The 25238-nt window shown below is 43.8% G+C and overlaps 2 protein-coding genes across 19 annotated transcripts in view; one reads left to right on the forward strand and one right to left on the reverse strand.

Annotated features, from left to right (window-relative positions):
* Positions 1–249: 249 nt before the first annotated feature.
* Positions 250–16043, reverse strand: NDE1 (nudE neurodevelopment protein 1). The gene is made up of 9 exons (XM_075566118.1): positions 15837–16043; positions 11791–11921; positions 11557–11710; positions 8531–8679; positions 7626–7762; positions 5091–5264; positions 4351–4442; positions 3786–3919; positions 250–2092 (listed from the first exon to the last, which is right to left on the reverse strand). The coding sequence occupies exons 2-9, from the start codon at positions 11874–11876 to the stop codon at positions 1999–2001; spliced, it is 1020 nt and encodes a 339-aa protein (XP_075422233.1). The 5' UTR covers positions 11877–11921; positions 15837–16043; the 3' UTR covers positions 250–1998.
* Positions 16014–25238, forward strand: part of MARF1 (meiosis regulator and mRNA stability factor 1) — a 40749-nt gene continuing 31524 nt past the window's right edge. For 3 of the 18 annotated variants that reach the window (XM_075566098.1, XM_075566116.1, XM_075566115.1), the window contains exons 1-4: positions 16828–17915; positions 18776–18832; positions 22586–22790; positions 23537–24220. In XM_075566098.1, the coding sequence (XP_075422213.1) occupies positions 22644–22790; positions 23537–24220 (831 nt within the window). In that variant the 5' untranslated portion in view covers positions 16828–17915; positions 18776–18832; positions 22586–22643. The other 15 variants (XM_075566109.1, XM_075566102.1, XM_075566099.1 and 12 more) reach the window with 15 other exon arrangements.

The following is a 25238-nucleotide window of genomic DNA, read 5'->3' on the forward strand; positions in this document are numbered from 1 at the left end:
AAATACCACTTGTGAACACATTCACGTCTCAGACAGGTCTGCAACCCTGCCTTTCCCCATTAGCACACAGTGATTCCACTGTAACCAGGGATTCTGGGAAATGACACGCAGCACCCCTAGTAGTAGGAAACCAAAGTCTATGCTAAAAGTTGTAAATGTGCATCCTACAGCAAGCAGTTGGTAAACCAGATCTGCGTGGGTGGTCTCAAACCCAACAGGACCAGACTTAGACATGCAAACGACAAGCCATTTAGTAGTACAACTACAGTTTATTTACAAAATAAAAAAAAGTGAGTTTTTAACAATGAAGAGTTCAGAATAAAATCAAACATTTCATGGCCCTGAGGCACAATTACATTGTTCTCCATTTCTATATGGACCCAAGTATTGTACTGGATCCAGTTACAGAAGTCTAATGGTAAGCTCTTTACTACCAGAAGTGTCTGCTTTGTAACAAGTTACTGGCCCATTGGCCAGAGAAAGGTGGTCATTGTAAGGACTTGGTCACTACAATTAACAGGACAATCTTTTCCATAGAAACGAAAATTGCAGTAACAGTTCAAACTGCTATACAAGGTCCGTCTCTGGTGGCAATTATTCTCAAATATTGTAACAACTGCTGGGTTGAATTTCCATAATAGTGAAGATCTCAGCAAACATTAAAATGCACCGACTCCGTTTTTTTGCACTTTTATAAATTAAACTGAAAAGCAGAAAATCCATAAAAACAGTGTGTTCAAGAACAAGGAACAAATATTATCTGATAAATAACAATTCATTTATGCTAAATCCCCAGAGTAATTATAATGTGCTAGGTTTTTTTTAAATTTTTTTAAATGCGTGACATCAAAATAGTGTAACAAAAAATAAAAGCACTGTAAACATTCAGCACAGGATGAAGAAGTAATTCATTACCATGTACATTCAACATGTGCTGTGTACAAATGAAAGAAAAATATGTAGTTGCGTCAAAGGCAAAATTCAAGTCTCCAACTCCCCGAAGTGCTGTAAGAATTCTTGAAGTTACAACCGAGCTGATGAAGTCTCAAGTTTTTTTTTTTAATTAAACCATGGCAACAGTTACTGCAAGTAATTTGATGAAATGTTCTTTAGGAGCTTTTTTACTTGATTAGCATTGGAAGTGGTAGAGCCGAGATGTCAACAAGACATGATTTACAAGCGATTAGACAAAACGTGAAGATCCCAAAGAACCGACTTCATTCTGGAAGCCGTGTGTGCGCTCAAGAAAAATAAATGTTAAAAAATCTTGATTATTGATGCCATTTGGTTGGGTTTAGAAACTCGAACAGATGTACATGGCCAAATAGGTTACTTCTTCGGTTACTGAGAAAGTGCTACACAGCTCTTACTCGTACACTAATCTTAGGTTGGTTCAGTAGACGGGCATCACAACCTGTAATGTACAGTATCCAGGAAGATTCATTTAATTCCCCTTCACCCCTTGCATGTCACAAACCATTCTGAAACACTTGCATGTGCCAATTGTCACTTTCAATGGTTCTACACAAAACCAGAACTTCATTCAGAACAGAAATATTTCCGAGCAGCAGTTCAGTTACTGGTAGGCGGGAAACAAAATCACTCACTCCATTTTCCACATTGCAACCCTTCACGGACGCTCTGTTATTTTACCTACAAAACACCTGCAGATTTCCTTCATTGTGGACAACTGCCCTTCGTGTCCAATCATTCACTTCCTTCAATGCCCTCTTGTTTGCATAGGTTAGGATACGTACAGAAAAGACGACGGTGACCGTGATGGAGTGGGTGAAAAGAGAGGTTGAAAGCACAGCAGTCCATGACTCATATTATTCCGAATCCTTGGGATTCAGGAGACTGTGCATTATCAGAATGAAAAATAAAAAAGGGTATATATAGTTTCCATGATGCCCATCCAGTGTATTCTGTAGTGTCCGTATTCATCGGTATCAGTGTTTTTATAGATGTTAAGTTAGTGCCTTTACGTCATAACATTATTTAGAGTATCATCTTGACAACACCTTGAGGGGAGGGCATCATCGGTCCTGGGACGCTGGGGGCCAATGATCCAAATTCCAGACGTTTAACCAACCTGGGGACAGAAAATTAAAGAAAATTGATTAAATTCTAAAAAATAATATACATATATAAACAATGTAACTCCTGAATTACAGACCAAGATTCACTCTCAAAATGTGAAGGTTCATTTGAGGCTTAGCCACGCAGCTTTCTGCTTCTACTGTACGAGCATGAGCGAATGGAAGAGGTCTAGTGGCACAAGGCTGGAGGAAGTAATGAATTGATAGATATATTGGTACTTTCAGGGATAGCTGGGAGTTCGGCGGGGCCCGGTGCCTCTTACCTTCTCCAGAGCAGTCATCTCCTCCTGCTACAGGAGCCTATAGGCCGCCCTTGTGTCATGAGACGTTGCATGGTAGCAGCAGGAGATCCCGGCACTTACAGTGGCCCCGTGCTTTCCCCCAGGCAATCACAGAAGTTGGGCCAGGCAAGAGCATGGGGGCCTCCAAGCACAGGGGCCTGGTGCAGTCGCACCAATGACACCGCCATCAAGCCGGCCCTGGGTACATTTAATACCTTCTCCCACCCTGCTTAATGTGGATTCTGAAGCCAGTATATCTGCACTACATCACTATAATTACAGGGTGTTAGAAGCCATATTGGTCCTAGAAAAGCTATCACAGCCTAACCTTGTAGGCTGTGGTACCTTTTAATGGACCAACATATCAATTGTACAAGGTTTTCTCGTGCAAAAGCTTGCGAGACACAAAAGGTCTCACCATCAGATGTCTCGTCTAAACTGGAGATGGGAGGCTTAAAACCAAAGACTATAACTTCCCAGCAGGGGACGTCTCCTGTGAATTCTGTGTTGAGATAATAGGGAGGCAGGATATTTATCCACAGATAAGGTGTTGGAAGGAGAAGTATCTATGACTAAATACTCCCGCCTTACTATAAAAAGGTGTTGAGAGGATAAGTAAACAGGAGGCAGGGTGTAATGAAAATGGAGTTTGTGTTTCTGATGAGTTAACTTTTGTCTCTTACAGACATGCTTAAATGTAGTTAATTTTGCTGTGAACAGGATACAGAGTGGAAAGTTACTTTTATTATGAGACGCTCGCTAGAGATGTGTGTGGGAGCGTGAGTCCCCTCTTGCCTCCCTAACTGGGATGTTGGCTGAATGCCTGGATGTATTCTCTGATACATTTGTACAGCGCAGAAATGTGCCAGGCTCTCAACCAAGGCAAAGCTGATAGTATGCACAGGACTGCGCGCAGTACAAAAAAAAAAATCGATCACAGAATAGCAACTATTGACCAGGCAGTTCATCTTAACTGATGATGGGAGTCCCTTGGTTGTTGATGACATCATGAGCGGTATCTTGAGTACCATAGAACGCTGAAATATATCCGAAGCATAGTACCAAATAAATTATATTTACCCATAACAACTGTTGTTGGTGGTATTCATGTGTGCACTCGAGGCCGACAAAACGGATCAATCTCTTGAACAAGTAATTTTATTTGCAGAACACGGGGTATTTAGCAATGGCTGAATATACCAGCGGACAACACTCCAATCTCCCACATCACTATAATGTTTGCACATTTAATTTGAAACAACAAAATGTCACTTAAATGTTTTATTTGTAAGCCTTGCACTGGGTCTCATTTTTTATGCCCGATCATAAATAAAATCAAAATAGATGTCTGTACACACAAACACAAGTGTTAAGAACTTCATATTACGGAGTCGGGAAACCTTACCCTTTTTCAGCCAGATTAATTCGGTTTTCATTGCCTTCTCTCGCCTGGTTTACACGGGCAGACGACATAAGCGGCCTGTTGGGAGACTGCTCGGATACAAAGTTTCTGCAAGACGCCAGCTTGGACTCCAACACCTGGAAAGGAAGAGGCGTAAAAATCGGTCATCGTCCTTACACAGGGCTTTGCATCTGTACATTTACAACACAAGGATGCTCCAAGCCCCTCATCTTTCGTAACTGCATCGTAGAGCAGGGTTGCACACACTGGGGGGCGCGGGCGGTTGCAGAGGACCCACGCTCTTCTCCAAGGCATTAAAATTAAATGCCGGGGATCGCGCGAGGCCTCTGGAACTTCAACTTAACTTGCTTCAGCCGGCGTCTGGAAGACTCTCCATGGCAATGCGAGGTCATGCGGGGTGACGTCACATGACCACGTGCGTCATTTGACACCGCACAGGGCTAAGCGGGGGGCGAGCACCGGGGACAAGAGGCAGGGGGCGCAGGAGCAAAATATTGTGCTCTAAAACAGGGGTGCGCAATCACAAAGTTAATGTAGCAGTTCTTACCCCCACTTTCTTCAGAAGGTCCCCCACTATGTGAAGGGCGGATATCCGTGCGGCCGGTGTGAGCGGTGTGCCACTGTAGCCATAATCACAATCTAAAATGCAAGCCACAAAAAGAATAATCAGTTCAAACCCGACAACCGGATCTTCAAAGTAAACACCCCTTACTTAACTCAGTGATTTGCAATGCGTTGGTTGCGGACGTCCGCAAAACGGATCTTTCTAGAGGCCTTTAACATCAAGCCAAGTTACATCATATCATAATGTACATTTCAAGAGGACGCAGAGCAAAAAAGGACCAATAGTAATCTAGCTATTTATACTAAAACAGAAAATAAAAATACCACTTGTGAGAGCACATTCACGTCTCAGACAGGTCTGCACCCCGTCTTTCCCCATCATCTCTTACAGTGCTTCCACTGCTGCAAGGGATTCTGGGTAATGAGATGAAAATGAGAACAGTATCCCCTTTTGCTTCATGTCGATTTTAACATGGACCCCTTATGTGCTCACAAGTGATATTCTTATTTACTGTACAGTGTATGGTTTTTGTCACTTTTTTATCCACCATAAACCTATTTAATGTGTGGTTACTAGTCAACAAAAAACTGCAACTAAAGCCTGATTCTTCCGGTTTTTCATGCTGCAATACTGGACGAGTTTGGTTTTACTTCGGTTTTAAATGTTGAATAATAATAATAATAATAAAAAAAAAAACCTAATTTGTTTTTCTGTTCCTTTACTTTTTCTGAGTGACAGTGGTGTGTTCAGCCCACTTCCTCGGTGCACTAAGGGTGTTGATGGAATGGATATGGACGCTTGGACAGCTGTATCAACTCTGCCTGGCTCCTGATCGCCAGACGCGCTGGATTTAGGCTTCTCCTGTTTCTGTTGCACAGCCAGCTCCTGTCTCAAATCTAACAGGAAAAAGAAGGGGCAGAATGGTTATTTGTGAACATCCACACGTTACCATGTAGTCCATTTAATTACTGCCAACTATTAAATACCAGGAGAAAGGTTACTTTTACTTAAGAGTATTACAAGCACGGTGCAATGCTCCAAATATTTTATAGTAGAGAAGGGGGGCTCAACTCCAGTCCTCAAGCCACCCAAACAGGTCAGGTTTTAAGGCTATCCCTGCTTCAGCACAGGTGGCTCAGGCTTTGACCCACCGGAACTGTTGGGGGGCTTGAGGACTTGAGTTGAGCACCCCCGTAGTAGAGGATGGTTACAAAAAATAAAGAAACACGAAAGTACTTGGCAAGTCCTTTGAAGAGAAAATACAGTATGTAAGAAATATGGAACTGTATGTATAATTACATATTGAGGTACATGGAATATGAAGTATTGCAACGGTTATTAAATCAACAGGCAGAGAAGGCAAAGACTTCATTTAGACCTTGTGAGTTGGATGTTCAATGTAAAAATTAATTCAGATTCCCTATTCTGAAGTTTTTTTTTGTCCAAAGCATCTTTTCTAAGATATTTGGTCGTGACTAAATGACCGTCGCTAAGCCGCGGCTCACCCTGCTGCCAAGGTAAGGGTCCGAGCATAACCCTTACCCTAAAACGCTCTACCCCAAGATCTTTCCATAAACCCCCTAAAACTATTACCATGCTCCAACCGTTAAAACTGATCTTCTCCGAGAAGCGGCCGGCGGAGGGACCCTCTGCGGTCGAACGCCAGTGATCATTTGGTCGAGGCAAAAACAGCCACGACCAACTATCACGTTCAAATGTGCTCAATTCCGATGAACCAAATACAGGTAATAGTCCCATTTTAGCTGACACTAAAATGGCGTGCATCGTCATTATAGCATGTACATATTCCCCGACACGTCTCCAGAGCGGTCTAATAGTTTCGCCAATGTATTTTAAACCGCATGTACATGTGGCCAGACAGACATCGTACAATTTACACATTTGTCATGAATCTTCCATCGGCGGTTGTGAAATACTTATTGGGAACCAACATCTTCCATGCTTTACAAATCACTGCACCTGTAGGATGCTGCAATAAGTATTGTGATCCAAGTACTTGTTTAGTACTTTTGCCTGAAAATGGTCATGTACCAGTATCTCTAGGAGAAGCGAGACTTGCGATAACCAGTTTGACTTAAAACATAGACACGCATCATCTAAGAGAATATTGCAGGGTTTGCCACAGCCTGCTGTATACAAGGACACCGCAAATTAGGTTCCGTGCTTGATCAGGAGGCTGATCTTGTAAAAAGGGAACATCTTCCTAAATTTAACGCGGTTTGATTGGACTTCCCCCCTGCTCTTCTATTACACGTGTAGTTTGCTGGTACAGAAATCTCTGTCACTTAGTAACCCGATCACCAGCAAGTCTGAATTAGTAATGCATTACTAACCAATAGACATGAAAGCAGAATCATAAACAGCGGCTTTAAATCCCATCTACCATTGTAAGAAGAAAAGTAATGTTTGCCAAAGGGGCCCACAAAATAAATCATAGTTATGCCATCTACCTTTTACCCAGAAACGAATGTCAATGAAGAGAAGACAGAAGCAAGCGTCTGTACTTTCTATTTCTGAACAGAAATCCCATTTATTTGATCGCAAAATGATAGGGGGAAAACAAAAAACAGTGTTTGCTATGAACTAGAAGAGTAACGAGCAAAAGGACATTATAACACCCCTAAAATGTTACGTCTCAGCTTACTTTTAAAGTAGCAGCCCACACCCCCCTTTTTTTCCCCTTTCTACCATGACAGGAAGCAGGGTACCCCTGGAGTCACATTCATTTAAGCTTTGGGAATTCCAGAAATACAGTATTATTAATATAGTATTTCCTTGAATTTAAATCCCCGGTGTCACTCAGGCCAGTGGGAAGCTGCGTCCGTTTCCTATTGGCTTGCGTAACGCATGTGATATAAACCGCCATTTTATTTCCCTGGAGGGAATGCTGCCGGCAACACCTTCTCTGGTATGCATATTGGGAAGCAAGGCGTCTACAGAGTGGATATTAAAATGTTCCCAAAGACCCCCGCTTCCCATACAGATTAAAAATATGTTTTTAACATGAGAATCATTATTAATATAATCAGCAACAAAATATACCTGCCACTGTAAATAAATATCTATCATGCACAACGTTCTCATTCTGCATACATGTAAATATATTTATATAGCACCAACCAAGAACGCAGAATAGACATTAAAGTGCAGGAAGTTGTAAACATGCCACAGGAAAAGGAATGCCTTGCCTGGAGAGCTTACAATCAAAGCGTAAGATGCATGACGCTTCCTCTTACCTCGAGCTTCGTCCTTCAGTCGCTGCACCGACTCCAGCATGTTTTCTTTCTCATCCAGCTCACTTTCAAGGAAAGCGTTCCTCTCAATGGCTTGATTTAATCGCTGCTCAAATTCTTCCAAGGACATTATAGTAGCCCTGTGTAGAGAGGATGCTGCAGGTTAAAGAAATTGTTTGACTTCCTTATATAAAAAAGGAGCACTCCGAGATTGGAATTACTACCCCGGGTGCAAACAAGGACATAAGATTCCGCAGTCTGGGTGGCATTTCAATAAGGAAGGTGAACACGCTCGCGAGGACGGACGGACCGACACACTTTATTATTAAAAATGGTCGACGTTTCGATCCAAACCTGGAACTCCCGAGAAAAGGTCCACGTTGGGCCGGAGCAGAGACTCTTTTAATTAAGTACACCGTGAGAGTGTTCTCACCTTCCTTATTGGCACCCGTGTGTGGTATAGGCCAGGGATGCTCAACTATAGTCCTCAAGGCCCTGCCCAACCAAGCTCAGGATATTTCTGCTTCAGCACAGGTGGCTCAATCAGTACCTGTTTCAGCACAGGTGGCTCAGCCTTAGACAGAGCCACCTGTGCTAAAGCTGGGATATCCTGAAAACATAACCTGTTGGTGGGGCTTGAGGACTGGAGTTGAGCACCCCTGGTATAGGCCAATATCCCTGGCCACATGTAGACAGCTATAACCCAACATGGTAAAAAAAAAAAACGAATGGTGCACTACGAATAGCGAACAGCAATAGCCTTATTCACTTCCTCTCCATTTCCTTTACGGTTTTTATGCCCATTCCACATGGATAAATTGTAAGATATTGAAAGAACCACATGGCTCAACCCCCCCTGCCCCCTTAAAGTATGAAGGTGAATTGTATTGCTCAGAGAAGACGCTGACCGCTTAGCTCTTTCCAAGTCATCGTTGGCTTGTTCCAGTTCCCGGATGTATTTCTGCAATTGATCTCGGATTGCCTTCGTTTGGGAGAGATCCCCTTCCAAGACAGAAATCTGCACGTAACTCTCAGAGTGCTGCTCTTCATACTTATCCTGTTCCGAAAAAAATAAATAAGGAGATAAAGGATGGTGTCATATCTGAACTGAAACAGACCGCTAGGACCTCAAATAGAGTTTACTTTAATGCATGAATCCTGCTTTCCTCGTTCCCCCCCCCCCCCTTCCCATTTTACAGTTATAGTATTCAATCAGGGGGATCTTCGGAGCACGAACTGCGCCGACTTCAGCTCCGGAGACCCCATGCTTCCCAGGGCTGAAATGTTTGCACTGGTGTGCTCCCTCAAGGGGAGGGAACATGGAGGTTTGAATCCACCGCATCCCCAGGAAGCTGTGACATCATCCGGTGCAGTTCACTATTGACCCGTGTGACAGTCGGGATAAATTCAAGCTGTACCAGCAGCACTCTTCCCAGTATACATCTTGGGAACCTGGGGATCCCCAGATCAGAAACGGAGAGTCGCCGCTTCCCATCCAGTTGAAATAAAAAATAGGTTAGCGGGAACTGCTCCCTTAAGATCTAGCTCTGCTACAAACCGAAATCCACTTTAGATCATTAACAAGCGGGTTTCTCTTCAGGTTGTGCCTATGTAATCTTTATTCTGTTATATAAAATGATGAAGACATGATCACCGTCTTGTTACGTGGCATTCACTAGACTTATTTAAGGAGATTTATTACAGGGCAACAAGAGTATAATTGCACAATACTTCCCGAATATAGGCCAAGAGAAAGACTCATTTTAAAGATGGTCACAAATGTTAAAAATCGGGAAAACAGACAATAGCAAGTGCGCAAAATGTCACAATCCCTTAATAATACTTAAGAGGATTCACATGAGACGACATGTGCCCAAGAAAATGGGCTTAAAAAAAAAAAAGCTATCCTGAGAGGCTATGTAAATCTATAAATCAAGTAATATAAAGATTTGTGGTTGACAAAAGAAATCATGTTTTAAAACTGATGCGGCAAGTTCCTTATCTGTACAACAATTGGCTTTTAAAAACCTCGTTTATGTATCACTTTCTATCCCGCTGTCTAAATTTGCTAGCTAACATTCAACTGGCCTTTCTTTTAATTGGCACATAGGCGTATAGAAAGAAAGTCTTTACAATTACCTTCCATTCCATCCATAGAACAATATACAGTACTGGTTTATAAAAGGTTACCCCATAAATTAGAAACACCTCTCTGATTAATTCCCACGGTGTTTAACATTAAGAATGTATATAATAATAATAATAATAATAATAATAAAGGACCAAAGTCAAAAAGATTTGACTGTTGAAATTGTCAATTATACTGATGCAAATGCCATCATTTGAAAGTCTGAAACCGGCTGTGCTAAACTGGTACAACTAAATGTCAGAACGTGGCGGGCTAAAGATAAAACCCATGAGCCTGTTAACTGTTCTTAAGTTTTGTTCCCAAACGAGGATTGTAATGAGGCAGAAGAGAGGCCAACACAGCCATACTTTTGTTCGTGGCCAGTTTACGCAAACACCCAGCTGGTATAACCATCAATGGAAGCGCTGTTAAAACAATATGCCCTTTTATCCAGTTGGAAAACAATAAATGACAGCTGGGTTGTGTTGTGCTGATCAGAATACATCACTTCCAGACATTTGTCAGAATAGGTCAGAATAAAAACCATTCTGCGGTCCTGTGGTTTGCCACCTTCGTTCTGTGTTCTTGCCAAGCATTCCGTAAGAAATCATTTTTTAATAATTGCCATTTTAAGTCAAGACGTAATTTTTTTCTGCTTCATTTATGTAAATGCTTAAATGGTTTGCAGCAGGGGATCTCTGAAGCTGAACTGTTTTAATTTCAGTTCCTGCGCACCCCTGCTCCCAGAGATATTTACTAGGGGGTGCCGATATCACTGTGAAGTTTAAATGTCCCGGTCACGCTGGCCAATAGGAAGCTGCAACGGATAATGGCTCGGCTTCCTATTGGCCCGGGGAAAATGGGACATTTAAAGCTGTCATAATGTTAGGCACACAGTTTCTCTACCTGCAGAGATACCGGCACCGCTACAGAGTATCTCTGGAAGCAGGGGGTCCCCGGGGCTGAAATGAACAGTTTAGTTCCCCCAGACCTCCTGCTTCAAACCTGTAATAAAATAAAAACAATTTAAAATGCAATGCAGCCTGTCCTGCTGCTTTAAAATGTTATTTTAATGTTTTAAACTATATAAAATGAGTGAAGCAACACAAGGCACATACGGATTTTAAGTTAATCTAATTTATTTAGAGCCAACACAGTGTATTGGCTCTTAATAAATTAGATTAACTTAAAATCCGTATGTGCCTTGTGCTGCTTCACTCGCTGTGTCCATAGGATTTACTGCAGGCTATCCTTCAAACGCAGGAGCACCGGTGATTGTATCGCTAGCATTATTTTTGTTTTTTGGTGTGCACCACTTGTCCCTATTTTACATTTAACTATATAAAATACGTATCTAAAAACCACCCAATGCTCTATTACAGGTACAAAGGGATTGCGGAGCTCGGGTTCTGCGGAGTCAAAAACATCTTTAAAGGGTCCCGTGGGTCTTAAAAAAGGTGCAAGCGCACGTAGACGGTGAAAACAGTCGAATTTCATAGGGGCCTCTGAATGGTAAAATATTAAATCAATCAAGTGTTTTCTTTCCCTTTTCCCAGCCCATCCTTATCAGAGAAACAGTAAAGATAAGGAGGTGGGAGATGGGACTCAGGCTGTACAAGCACTGGACTTCACACAAGGGAGCAGGCAGAGGAAATCAAACCCCTCCAAAGTCTCACTTTAAACAATAAATTAAAAATACTTAAAGATGTCAGATTTCGGGAAAAACAAAAACAAAAACACACTGCCCTATTTTGTTCACTTTGGTCCTATGAGAGATTACTCCTTCAGAAGGATGTGGTCCATTACCTTAATGCCCTCGAGCTCCAATCGCAGACGGTTATTTTCGGAGAGGAGGTCTCGGTTCCTGCTCTCCGTCTGCTGCAGCTGAGTCTCCAGCTCTGCCTCATACTCCCGGCTGCCTTCCTGAAATTCTTGCAGCTCTCCCTGAGCGTCTTCTGCACTGAGAGCAGAAATGACAGAATATCACCTTCAGTCACCCTCCGCCGACCTTTGGGACACACCATGTTGCAGAACACCTACCATTTCTTATATTTCATTGCCAGATCTTTCCAGTATAGAACTTCTTCTTCCAAAGAATTAAAACTATTTCTTCCTAAATTATCCATGGAGACAATTCCATTAGAAGTCTTGGGCTAAATGTATCACGAGATCTGTAAAAACAGATGTTGACATTTAATTTTGGTACAATTTTAATGCAGTGAATAGTTATGTAAACAGTACCTCGCCCCCTAGAACCAAAGTCAACCAGTTGCAATATGATGAAGTTATAAAAAGAAATGAATAAATGGGAGGGATAGAGATAGAGCGACACACACTTTCTTTTGGAAACACGGGTTCTCAAGAGCTGAACCGCGTTAATTTCAGCTCCAGGGAGCCCCTAATTCCCAAGATACTTACCCCCCCCCCCCCACCCCCCGCAGGTGCCCCAGTCTCCTCCATGGTGAACAATATGGAGGTTTAAAGCTCCTGTGTCACACGGCCAATAGGATGCTGCGATGTCACCCGTTGCAGCTTCCTATTTGACTGGGAGCTTTAAACCTCCATGAGATACCTGCAGCACCTACGGAGATGGGTGCCTCAGGAAGCAGGGGGTCCCTGGTGCTGAAGTTAACAAGGTCCAGCCCTGGACACCCCTGTTTCCCACCAATGTTTAGGGGCCAGTGAGTGAAGACACTGACTCTGTTAACAATAACACAGTGTGAAGCAGGGGAACCTGGATCAAATTCCTGTGTCTGCTCCTTCTGACCTTGGGCATGTCACATTAACCTCCCTGTACCTCAGGCACCAAAAACAGATTGTAAGCTCATCTGGGCAGGGACTGCGTCAGTAAAAATCCTATGTACTAGTAGTCATTAAACTGTAATTGTGACACGCTGTTTATTCCATTTGGAGAAAAACTCTATATGAAATAAAATTATATTATAAAAAATAAAATTAAAAAAACTAGCAGAATGGACTTATTTTTTTTTACATTTAAGATCTGTGGTAACAGGATATCCCTGCTTCAGCACTGGTGGCTCAATCAGTCCCTGCTTAAGATGGGATATCCTGAAAACCTGATCTGTTAGGGGAGCGGGGGGGGATGGACTCCTGCCATAGGCCAACAATCTTTAGGAAAGCCCGAGATGTTTTAATCTGAGTGGGACTGCCCCTTTCAACCAATTTTATAACTGTGTATTATTCTGGTCACTTCAAAATACACAATATGCCGCATTTAAAACAAATGACTGCTGATCTAGTACATACAATAACATTACACAGCATATATATATATATATATATATATATATATATATATATATATATATATATATATATATATATATATATATTTGCAATTGTCATTTCCTGTGCAACCAACAGATTATTAGACCTCAAACACTTGTGGTTGTGTGACCGCTTCAGCATCTATCACATGACCGTCACGGAAGCGACTTAGTAGGAGTGGGCAGCCCGATCATCCCCTAGAAAAGCGAGCATTTGTGCCATGATGTACCAGGTCCGTGAATAGGGACTGTGGTGTGCCAGGGCCACAAAAGCAAGTCACAATGTGTATGCATACTGTACAGGAAAGCAAAAGGAGTACAAAAATGTTTGTGCTCGAAAAGAAAATTCACTTATATGCACACTATGTGAGTTAAAATGTAACTTTTAATAAGTGTCCTTAAAACATATATTACCGTAACACTAGATGTAATAAACCTTAAAAATAAATTAAATAATATGCACGCATGCAGCAGAGTTAGCCTCACATATACATAAATTCCAGTATGAAATTACAACTGAAACCTGGGAGGCTAAACAAAGTGCAACCAGGCAAGGTGAGTCAAAATACCCAACACTTGCAATCACTAGCACAGTAAGTAATTAGCCAAAATTTGTCCCTGACGAAGCTCCATAGTAGGAGGGAAACGCGCATTGGACGCGTTATCATGTCATCAGCCCCTGTCATGGGGTTGTTTTAATACAGTGTGCTATTACCAGTATTTTCACTAGCATAGCCATATATTTAAAAACAGTGTAGCTGGCAGGGTTGGCTCTATTGATACTATCATCACAATCTATGGACACATTGTAGCCGTATCCCTGCTGCAGCATTTGGCTAATTACTTACTGTGCTAGTGATTGCAAGTGTTGGGTATTTTGACTCACCTTGCCTGGTTGCACTTTGTTTAGCCTCCCAGGTTTCAGTTGTAATTTCATACTGGAATTTATGTATATGTGAGGCTAACTCTGCTGCATGCGTGCATATTATTTAATTTATTTTTAAGGTTTATTACATCTAGTGTTACGGTTATATATGTTTTAAGGACACTTATTAAAAGTTACATTTTAACTCACATAGTGTGCATATAAGTGAATTTTCCTTTGGAGCACAAACATTTTTGTACTCCTTTTGCTTTCCTGATTCACTTCAATTCACAGTTGCACCTATTGTTTTTGATAAATTATCGATTATATATATCATTTATTTACATTAAAATCAGTATGATTTAGTTGATAACTCCCTATCCCACCCACCCCTTTTTTTGCTGCATACTGTCCAGCTCCAAGCAAGTACGCCACATTTTACAATTACACTATAGGAAATATAACCGGACAGGTGGCATAAGTCCAACACTGGGAGAGAGAAGTCCCTGCCCCAAAGAGCTTACAATCTAAAATCAGCTGGTGAGGAAGTATAGCTATTGTTTCACTATGTTTTAAGGTGCAAGTATTTCATGTTTTATTCTTGCCCGTCCCAAATGGTATTGTGCAGTGTCAGTAATATATAGAGAGAGAATCACATGGTATTCATTATAAAAAGGATGCCTAATACATAGGGGAACAGGAGCATGTGTAAAGGCAACAGGTGTTACCAAAATGCAGTAGATAGAGAATAATAATAATAAAGAAGAAAGCTGGCAGTCCATGGCCCAAAATTAGCCAGGAAAGGCCTGGGAGTGGTCCTGATAATGTTATTGTAATGGGCCTGGCAGCTTTTTTCACACAACTTGTAAGCCAAGGTAATGTAAATCTGGAACAATGTATTTATGATATAGCACCAGCAATGTACACAGCACTTTACCAACCCATACCACGAGCTAAATACAGGCCAAGCGCTGGCAAGAAGTGCAACACAAGGCAAAGGGAGGCCCTCTCCCGAGCAGCTTACAATCTATGACACAGGTGGGATGAATGGCTTGTGTTGCTGTACAATGAAGCATTTAAAGTGTATCCATAATTACATGATACTGATTGTAACCATGCATTAGGCTGCGCATATAGTGCCGGCGACGCAAAGACGCCATCGCGGCAAAACAAATGCATTGCCGCCATGCTTAGGCTGCGCTTATAGTGCCGGCGACGTCGCTCGAAAACAAAACAATTGACTCCGTCGCCAGCGCTTATAGTAAACGCGACGGAGCGACGGATTGTCTGGAAAATTGGAAACCGGGTGTATTTGATTTTTTAGATACAGTCACCACTTGTGGCTGTCTCTAAACCAATCAAATTGCGCAGCCCCACCCCCTTTAGTGACGTCACTGGCGACCGTCGCTTAAAAACAAATTACAACTATTGCGGGTGGCGACGGCTGACGTCATCGGTCGCGTCGCCATCGCCAGCACTATAAGCGCGGCCTTACGCGACAGAGCGACGGCTTGTCGCGATCACTGGAAGTCATCTCAATTTGATTTTGCCGGCGACTGCAGCCTGTCGCACCGCCGGCACAATAAGCGCAGCCTCATATTTGTGCTGACCCTTTGGAGAACTAATTGAAGAGCCCTGGTGATAGGAGACGGGGAGACATGTCACTGCCCACACCTTGCCTATAGAACATGCAGTCTCCACACCACAACCTAGGCCGCTTACCATGCCCCCCCCTGCCCCCTTTACCATGCCCCCCCCTGCCCCCTTTACCATGCCCCCCCCTGCCCCCTTTACCATGCCCCCCCCTGCCCCCTTTACCATGCCCCCCCCTGCCCCCTTTACCATGCCCCCCCTGCCCCGCTTACCAAGCCCCCCCTGCCCCGCTTACCAAGCCCCCCCTGCCCCGCTTACCAAGCCCCCCCTGCCCCGCTTACCAAGCCCCCCTGCCCAGTATGAGATCCCTCCGCCGGGATGCAGACCCGCCGCCGCTCCAAGCTCAACCACCACACAGACTTCAACTCAAACTTCCCCGCATTCTCATTGGCTGAGCCCGGCGGTGACTTGATCAGCACCAGCCAACCCGGTGACAGCAGGAGGGCGTGGCCTCCCCTACAACCGCAGAGGGAAGTAGGTGGGCTTGTCGTCTCTGTGCTGCGTCACAAGCGGAAGGGGGCGGGGGTAGTGTAACGGCCGCGGGAGAGGGCGGGGGCAGTGTAACGGCCGCGGGAGGGGGCGGGGGCTGTGTAACGGCCGCGGGAGGGGGCGGGGGCAGTGTAACGGCCGCGGGGGCAGTGTAACGGCTGTGGGAGGGACGGGCACCTACGCAATGTAGATGCGAACGGTTAATTATGACGCGTCATTAACCCCGTCGCTGCAATGACAGGTCTCTAATAAGCGGGTTCAGATATAGAAGTCGGGGTAACAGTTGCCCCATTTAAACCCATTTAGAGGAACCTGTAATGGCAGCGACGGGGTTAATCCAGAAAGATAACATAAACATCGATTTTCTTTTACTTGCAGATAATATAACGGGTGTCCGGTGACACCCGGCGGTGTATTTATTTATTTGTATGTGACCGCCTTTGTGTCAGAAGCTTTCAGCGCGCGCTTCTCTGTGTGCCAGCAGTTAAGATGGCCTCCACGTGCGTCATTCAATGTTGAGAGACGTGCCAGTAGTAAGGATGACCCCCCCCCCCTGCGTAGATTCGTGGCTTAAATGCCGCGCCCATTTGCTTTTACGTCACTGTTTACGCCACCCAGAGAAGGTAGGGGGCGCTGCGCAATGAAAGGGGGGAGGTGTACGGACGACGGCGAGTTACAAAAAGCGGAAGTGCGAGGCGCTGCGTGGGAGAGGGAAACAAAGGAGGAAGATGTGAGTGGAGGGAGCAGGAAAGGGGGTAGTGTGATATAGGCCAGGTGAGCGCCACCGGAGAGGGGGATGGTAGCCATGGCAACCGGGCTCACGGGGAGAGAGATGGGGGCTTTATTTACTAAGCCCCAAATCGGAGGGGGGAGAGAGTGGCTTCCATTGCTGAACCCTAGGCAGAGGCATTACTAACTAAATCCCAGCACAAGGGCATGGGCATTACTAACTGAATCCCAGCACAAGGAGAAGGGCAGGGGCATTACTAACTAAATCCCAGCACAAGGGCAGGGGCATTACTAGCTGAATCCCAGCACAAGGAGAAGGGCAGGGGCATTACTAACTAAATCCCAGGACAAGGGCAGGGGCATTACTAGCTGAATCCCAGCACAAGGAGAAGGGCAGGGGCATTACTAACTAAATCCCAGCACAAGGACAAGGGCAGGGGCATTACTAACTAAATCCCAGCACAAGGAGAAGGGCAGGGGCATTACTAACTGTATCCCAGCACAAGGAGAAGGGCAGGGGCATTACTAACTGTATCCCAGCACAAGGAGAAGGGCAGGGGCATTACTAACTGTATCCCAGCACAAGGAGAAGGGCAGGGGCATTACTAACTGTATCCCAGCGCAAGGAGAAGGGCAGGGGCATTACTAACTGTATCCCAGCGCAAGGAGAAGGGCAGGGGCATTACTAACTATCCCAGCACAAGGAGAAGGACAGGGGCATTACTAACTATCCCAGCACAAGGAGAAGGGCAGGGGCATTACTAACTGTATCCCAGCACAAGGAGAAGGACAGGGGCATTACTAACTATCCCAGCACAAGGAGAAGGACAGGGGCATTACTAACGCAATCCCAGCAGAGGGACAGGGACATTAACTGCCCCCTAAAATACTGTCTGGAGCATTAATAACTGAAGCCTGGGACAAGGAGAGGGACCTTAAGTAACCTTCCTCACCTGGGTGACCTGACTGTGATCGGAATCCCTCTAACTACAGCAATGTATTGGTAGCTAGTTGTGTATGATCCAATCACATGTGTTGGCTGGTGTTTGTTTACTAATAGAGCAGCTGGTTTCACCCTTTCCTGGACTCCTCAATAATGTAATCTTGTTACACTCTACCCAGGATATGCTTGAAAATGTGAGGTAATTCTCAATGTATTTCGTACATAAAATAAACAAATACCCAGGTGCCAAAATGCAATGACTACGCATAAATCTATCCAGTTGCTGGAGTAACTGGTAATGATGATCAGCCTGTCTTCTGTGCAATTATTGTATGTCGGCTCTGTGGTAATTGGGTATTTGTTATTTTATCTCTGTTTGTGACATGATTCAGTGATGCTGCCTGATCATATTTCCTGTAATTGAAGGATTATAATTGTTTATATGATTAGCATCGGAATGTCATTGTAGTAATGTGTGTTGACGATCTGATTTCACCATTTGCTGACAGCGGAAATGGTAAACTAGAACTGTATGTTAGATATACACGCTATGCTGTTATGTGGATACTACTTTCGTGTTCCTTTTTGGTGCTAGGTGACGACTGCAGTGTTTTGGCCTTTGTGCGAGGTTTTAGTTTGTAAATATTGATTTGTGTATGACCAGTTTCAGGAGAAATGCCCCTGTCTTGCATGTCCTGTGATGGACAGATTATGATCTTTTCCTTGTCATTATTTTCTGGTCTTATTGTTTAGCGTTCTGTCCAGGCGACCTCCTTAAAGATTGCCGGAAGTGAACCAGTGTGTTTTTCCTTGGGGTGTGTTTGTGCTGCATTTGTATGGTGGTAGTGGAATACATATACTTCTAGCCAAGCTATGTCATGTTATGATTAGCCTTTTGGCTGCCCAAGGTAGTTGCCACTTGTTAGGCCATGTGTATTTTTAACACCCTGCTGTACGATTTGTTTAACCATGATTCCTGTGTCACTTTCTATGTACCTATAAAAACTGGATATGGTTGTTTTCCGTACAAGTTGAGCGTTTCATTGGTATCTGTTTTAGGACGGCTTGCATATCATGTGATGTAAACATGAAGAGAAAAGACTTATCATATTCCAGGTACCTCAAACACCTTTTTTTTAATGCTTTCATTAAAATGAACGCTAAATGTAATTAGCCTGTGTCCCCCGAGTACATTGCATGCTATGTATATGTTGACATACTTGTGTGTCTTGTAATTAGCAGGTGTTTGCATTTTTCACAACTGGATATAAATGGTGCACCCCATCATTGACCATTCAAAATACAACCTTACCATAATAATGCTTCCAGAAAAGTATATTTTATGACCGTACACACCTAACGGTATTTAAACATGGCTCTGAACTTTCATCACCGAAATGTTTAACCAGGAATCTTTGCTGAAAAGTCTTCAATTTCTCACTCCCTAAATAAATCTATACCAACTCGAGATTTTGAATCAACATTCCTCATACAAGCTCATTGTAATCGAGGAAAGAAACTAAATGTTATTTCCCCAAGTTCACCACACTGATTTGGCAAATACAGGCCTCTAATCAGTAAGACTGTCTCCATCCCTGGCAAGCCTAGACACCCCCATATAATAAAAAGCCCCCACAAAAGAATGTTTTCTGAAAGTACAAGCCGGTAGAAATGTACACGTGGGTAGTAACAACGTCTTTTGTCACACAACTGTGTGCCTGAAAGCTTTGCTGATTAAAGCAAAACAAAAAAAATGCATGTCTGATTTGGTAATAAGGTCGCTCTGTGCAATCATTGACCGGAATATTCCGTTATTGCCCCATATCGCCTGAGTTTACTTGTACCAGATGTAGGCTTCCACCATTTATTTTTTACTGGGACACCAACATCATGCCTGTTTTTTGTCCACACAACCCATATCCTTGTAATCGCACACAAAACACACCGAAGGGCTTAACACATGAGTTGGTACAACAAGGGTGGACACATTAATTGCAGTTCAAAGATATATAATTGTATTTTTATATTTCAGTGGCAGCCGTTCATGCAGCACAGTAAAGACGTTTGCTCACACTTCTGCTTTTTTGCCACTATTTCTTCTGGCAACCCTTTCCTGTTTTTCCTAACTGTGCCACATGCAAGGGTGTCCAGACATTACAAAGCTTGAAATACAGTTACGCTGGTGTCATAATTATCCGCATAAAAGGTGTAGCCGGAACCTAATAACGGATGAATGGGATCCAACACAATTGTGGAGGCAAGACCTCCAGGGCAGGGATGGCCCAACCAGGGGCATCTAATTGCTTTTTTTTTTCTTTTCTTCTTTAAACAGGACAAAGTGGAACCAGATGAACTCTTGCAAATTTTCTACAGCATTATTCCATAGAATGCTTCTTTTGGTGGGTGGGAGGGTGTACTACCTAAAATAACTCTAAAGCATTGCGGATTCTTCCACAGAGATTTTAAGTAGGGGAGCTGTAGATGCCTGTGCCATCTGATCCGTTATTGACACAGACGTCATTGGTTTGCACTGGAACCCTCGGTTTGGCTGGGAGACCCTGTGTATTGCCATGTGTTTACATGTACTAGGAGGGACCCATGCTATCTGACCACTGATTAGCCTCAGGGACCCTCTAATGTGACCTGACGAGGCAATTGGAGGACTTCTGGGCCATCTGATTGCTGCTGTGGCTGCTCACTGTGGTCAGATGGCATGTGTCCCTCCTATTCAGTGACATGACAAATCGTGGGAGGCAGTAGGAAGGACTTGTGCCGTCAAACAACTGTGATCAGTCATAGAAGCGATTTTTAGATGGGTGAGGAGCCATATGATTGCTTCCTTTGGTGTGCGGGGTGTAGTAATAAACTTGAGCATTCATTCGCCGCACAACATACAGTAGCTGCTGGGCTATGTCCTGAGTCATCTACTCACAGCTGTAGGATATAGCGGCAATCCGATTGCTCAGTACTGGTCATCTCGTGGGCATGGGTCCACCTTTTTTTAATTTGAAAGCGCTCCCTCTGCGTACCACGTGGCAGCGAAAACGCACATACGGGAAAATCTATTATCGCTGCCTGAGCCATCACTGCTTTAGGGTGGAAGAACTTCAATGGTTCCCCTGTGAAAGGGTCAGGTCACCCTCTTTAATTGTAACACGCTCCAGGGGCAATCGCCATGATGGACCTGGTGCAGTACAAGTGCTGGCCCTGTGCTGTACAAAGTTAGTCACTAGGGCACGCCAAAGGTCGTACTAGTCCTTTTCGGCTTTTGTTGAACACTGTATTTATGGAATATAATTTGACCACTTGAGTAGCTAGTTGATTAATGTGAGTGGATGGAAGAGTTCTCTTGATGGGGTAATTGGAGAAGCTATATTGCTTGGGTTGTAGTAGTTGCACTGATATGGCATATGAATAATTTAAAGGATCAGTCCCATATAGCAGGTTAAAAAAAATAAAAGTTTCTTAAGCAACTTAATGTGGCTTGTTGTCTGTGCCTTAGAAATATTCAACCACCCGTAAAGTAACAACTTCACTCCTTTGTGTTCTGTTACAAAGGAATGTTTATACATATACAAAAAATGGAGGTGCTACCTGGGGGTTGATTGTAAGGGATTAAAGATGAAATCAAATTTATCCCATAAGAATGCAGCTCCTCCAAATTAAACTGTCCCAACAGTTTGTAAGTCAATAGTATCTCCTTAGTGGGCATGCAATCATAAGGATAAAGAATACAAAACACAGTGTAGAGGATCTCAAATCAAAGTACCAGACAGATACACAAAGCTATCCAGACTTGTGATGGTATAGGTCTTTGACTGAGCCACCTGCGGTGAAGCAGGGATGTCCTTAACCTGACCTGTTTGGCCCTTGAGGACTGGTAGTTGTCCACCCCTGGTATAAGACATGGTATATGCGAGTGTATTAGGGCTAGCTCACACTGCCTGCTACGCGACGTTACGTGTGTGCGCGCACGCTCGGCACTCTTTGAGGCTAGTGGATGAGTTGTCACACTAGAAACTGCTTGTGATGGCAAAGTACAGCGTTGACACTGCAACATTTTGCCGCCACAACCCAAATTGACATTTCGGGCTGCAGTCGCGTCACGTGAGCTGGTTCAGCCAATAAAGGCGAACCAGCTCCGTGACGCGTTCGTCACCCCAGCACGCCCCCAATCGCCATGACCCAACTCGTGCAGCTACCTCATAGATCGCTGGGCTGCAGGAGCGCGCGGCGGAGGCGTGCACGGAAGTGTGCGGCCGTAGCAGGCAGTATGAGCTCGGCCTTAGACATGGTTTCTGTCTCGTACTTTGTTTTGAGATCCGCTGCACTCTTTTTGTTTTTGTATTCTTTATCCCCTATGATGGCACCTCCACTAAAAAGATGCAAATTCATGTTTTTCATTTCTTTGGGTCTGTGGGATTTGGGCATCAAACTACTTGTGTTTATCTGCTTAATTATTGATGGATTCATAATTCCTATACAACAATAGACATTCAAGTCAATAAGTTTTTTTTGGACAATTGTGCTGCCTCAGCCTATACAGAATAGCCCCCAAACACTCTCATCGTCAGGAAAGACATTAGATAAAGCTTAACACCTTGTTGCTTAAATAATGTAAGCTGCTTCATATCACCTAATAAACATTGCACTCTCCATACTACTTTGCTCCTAAGAGGGACAGTATGTTTAAGTTGATTCACTGCCATGTAGGCCTGCAATATGCAGTTGAACCCTTCCGCACCAGAGCGACTAGCTGCGCATTGCTCCGCCATGTGTCGCTCGCCGCCTGCTGCTGAATGGGATTAACCCTGATGAGTGGTAAGTTTCAAGGGAACGTAACGCTTCTCTCTCTCTCTCTTTGGCAAGGAAGGCATAATGAAAGAAAGGCCCGATAGGATGTTGAACTGCTGTTTGTGGCTACAGGATGGAAGGGAACGGAGCAGCGAACGTGTGCAGTAAATCCGTCGGCTGGCTTCAGCAGCAGGATAAAGATGCAAAGCCATGGCTATGGAAACTCTCAAACTGCTTTACAGCTGTTGATCCGGCCCTGTCTGCTAGTGGTGGAAAACCGGTACCGGCCTATATTTCCTTTTTCATTTGGGAAGCAACAGATCTGCTGTCCAAACTCTTCAACTTTTGTATAAATTGCCTTTTTTTTCCTCCTACTGATAATATGCATTAATGTGATTGTATCCATAATTGTAACTCATGCCTTATTTCCTTTATTATGGGGGGAAGGGATGGCGTTAATTGCTGCCAGAACTGTGTAGTTGCAAATGTTGGTGGCAAATTTTCTAGCCCTTGAATCTGCTGCAATAGCTATTAATATTGCAGATGTATGTATAGCTTTATTTAGCGCCATCCATGTATATAGCGCTTCACAGCAGTCATGCACGTGATATAATATAACACATAATGGGAATAAGCGCTTCAAGCCTAAAAGTAACATTAGGAAAAGGAGTCCCTGCCCCGAAGAGCTTACAATCTTAGACCAAGGGTGGCCAACTCTAGTCCTCAAGGGCCTCCAACAGGCCAGGTTTTCAGGATATCTCTGCTTCAGCACAGGTGGCTCAGTCAAAGACTGAACATCTTATGCTGAAGCAGGGATATCTTTAAAACCTGGCCTGCTGGTGGCCCTTGAGGATGAGTTGGCCACCCCTTGTCTAAGAACCTTAGATAGGATGTATTATATTGTCTGTTTGTTTAAATGCACCCGTTCTTTTATCCAGGTGTGAGTATTTGCTGGCTAGCCCTGTTACTTGTATATGTTGCGCTGCCTTTATGCTGTGCCAATACCATTGTCTGTTCTATTTCCAGAACAATTACATGGAGAGTGTGAAACCTACAGGGGAACTAAAGGATTTTCCACCTCCTCCCCTGCCCCCCCTCCGCGCTGGCACAAACATCTTTCCAGCAGTACCACTTCCCAAAATCCATCCACCCCCCGTACAAACAATCCAACTTCAAACAGCCCCCAAAGTAAGCTGCTGTGTGTTTTGCTCCAACGGCACCTCTTGCACACCTGAAATCCGGTGCGGTGGCGGCAGTTTTCTTCACCCGAGCACAATATTAGACGCAAAACGCACTGGTACCATTACCTGTCAGGTAGCCCCAGGACTAGCTTTTCCGCCTGAAAGCCCCTTCAAGAAGGTTCCTGCTACAGGCACCTTTAGCGGCTGCTCAACAGGCTTCCCCAGCCTCTGCGTGGAAAACCGTTTATCCCCCTGCGCGCTGCGTTCTTCACAGCCAGTCACCTGCTGCAGCAAAATCCATTTGACACAGTTTCACGGTGAAGTTCACAAACTCCGGGTCCCTGCACTGAGCACCTCCCCCGGTTACTTCCCTTATTCCGATTTCCCTAGAGGAGCTCCCCGTTATTTAAAAGAGCACCTCACGCAGTCTGATCTCCTGTCACATTTCTGCACAAGTTCCCTTCATCTAAACACCGCACCCTCTGTCTTTCTGAAAGGCTCTCACTTCTGTGATGTCTGCTTGGAAAAGGTTTGTGCTAATTCTTTTACTTTCTGGTTGTGACCTAGTATTTTAAAGTGTAGGTGCATGGGAAACAGAACCTTACAAATAAAAAAAACCTTTAGAATAAACACTTATTTTTTTTTATTTTTTTTGTGTGTGTGATCATTTCCTTTTCATTTAATACTGTAGCAATTTGGTGAAAAGGAAGAAAAACATAATGAAGTACTTTGATTTTTAAAAAAATCCAAACGGAGTGCTGGGTGATAATGGTGAAAGGCTCCAAATAAGGCAACTTATTTTATTTGAATAAATGAACAAAAAATATATACATATTTAAAGTAGGACTTTTCACCTTAATATGTTAACGCAGCAGTCCTGCCTTGCTGATCTAAAAAATAACTATGTACAGGGTATATGTATTTCTGAATAGCATGGGAACCAGGTTCCACCGTATTCTCTTCACATCCAGGGACCCTCTGGTTTTTGAGACTGTTTAAAACTGTCTGTGCTCCCTCCAGGGAAATCAGAATGGCCACCCTATCCCATGGGCCAATAGGACGCCACATCATCGGTTGCGGCTTCCTACTCGCCGGCTATTTAAATCTCTTTAATTAAAAAAAAAAGCAAGTGACACTGGTAATGTATCCTGTGAACCAGGGGGTTCCCCAGAACTAATAGTGGGTTTCAGCTACAGAGTACCCCCCAGTTCCCATCCTGTAAAGGGCAGGACTGCGTTTTTAGAGGTTTTTTTTTCCCCCTACTAAAGTAATAATAAAAGCACCGGTAAATATCCTATGAAGCAGCGGGTCCTCGGAGCTGTAAAAAGCATGGTTCAGATGCAGGTATTGGTGTCTTGTGATCTTCACCATCGGTCTCCCTGCTCGAAAGTTGTAGAATACCTTCAAATAGAGCGCTCTACGTCTGGTTACCATAGTGATGTTTAAAATAAAACCTCTTTGTTACTAGGGCGTGTCCTTTAATTTCTCGTGGACATGAATTGCGCCTTTATGTTTTGGGTACTCCGGTATGAGAGGGTGCTAAAGTC

The sequence above is a fragment of the Ascaphus truei genome, chromosome 11, assembly GCF_040206685.1.
Source record: "Ascaphus truei isolate aAscTru1 chromosome 11, aAscTru1.hap1, whole genome shotgun sequence".
Classification (NCBI taxonomy): Eukaryota; Metazoa; Chordata; class Amphibia; order Anura; family Ascaphidae; genus Ascaphus; species Ascaphus truei.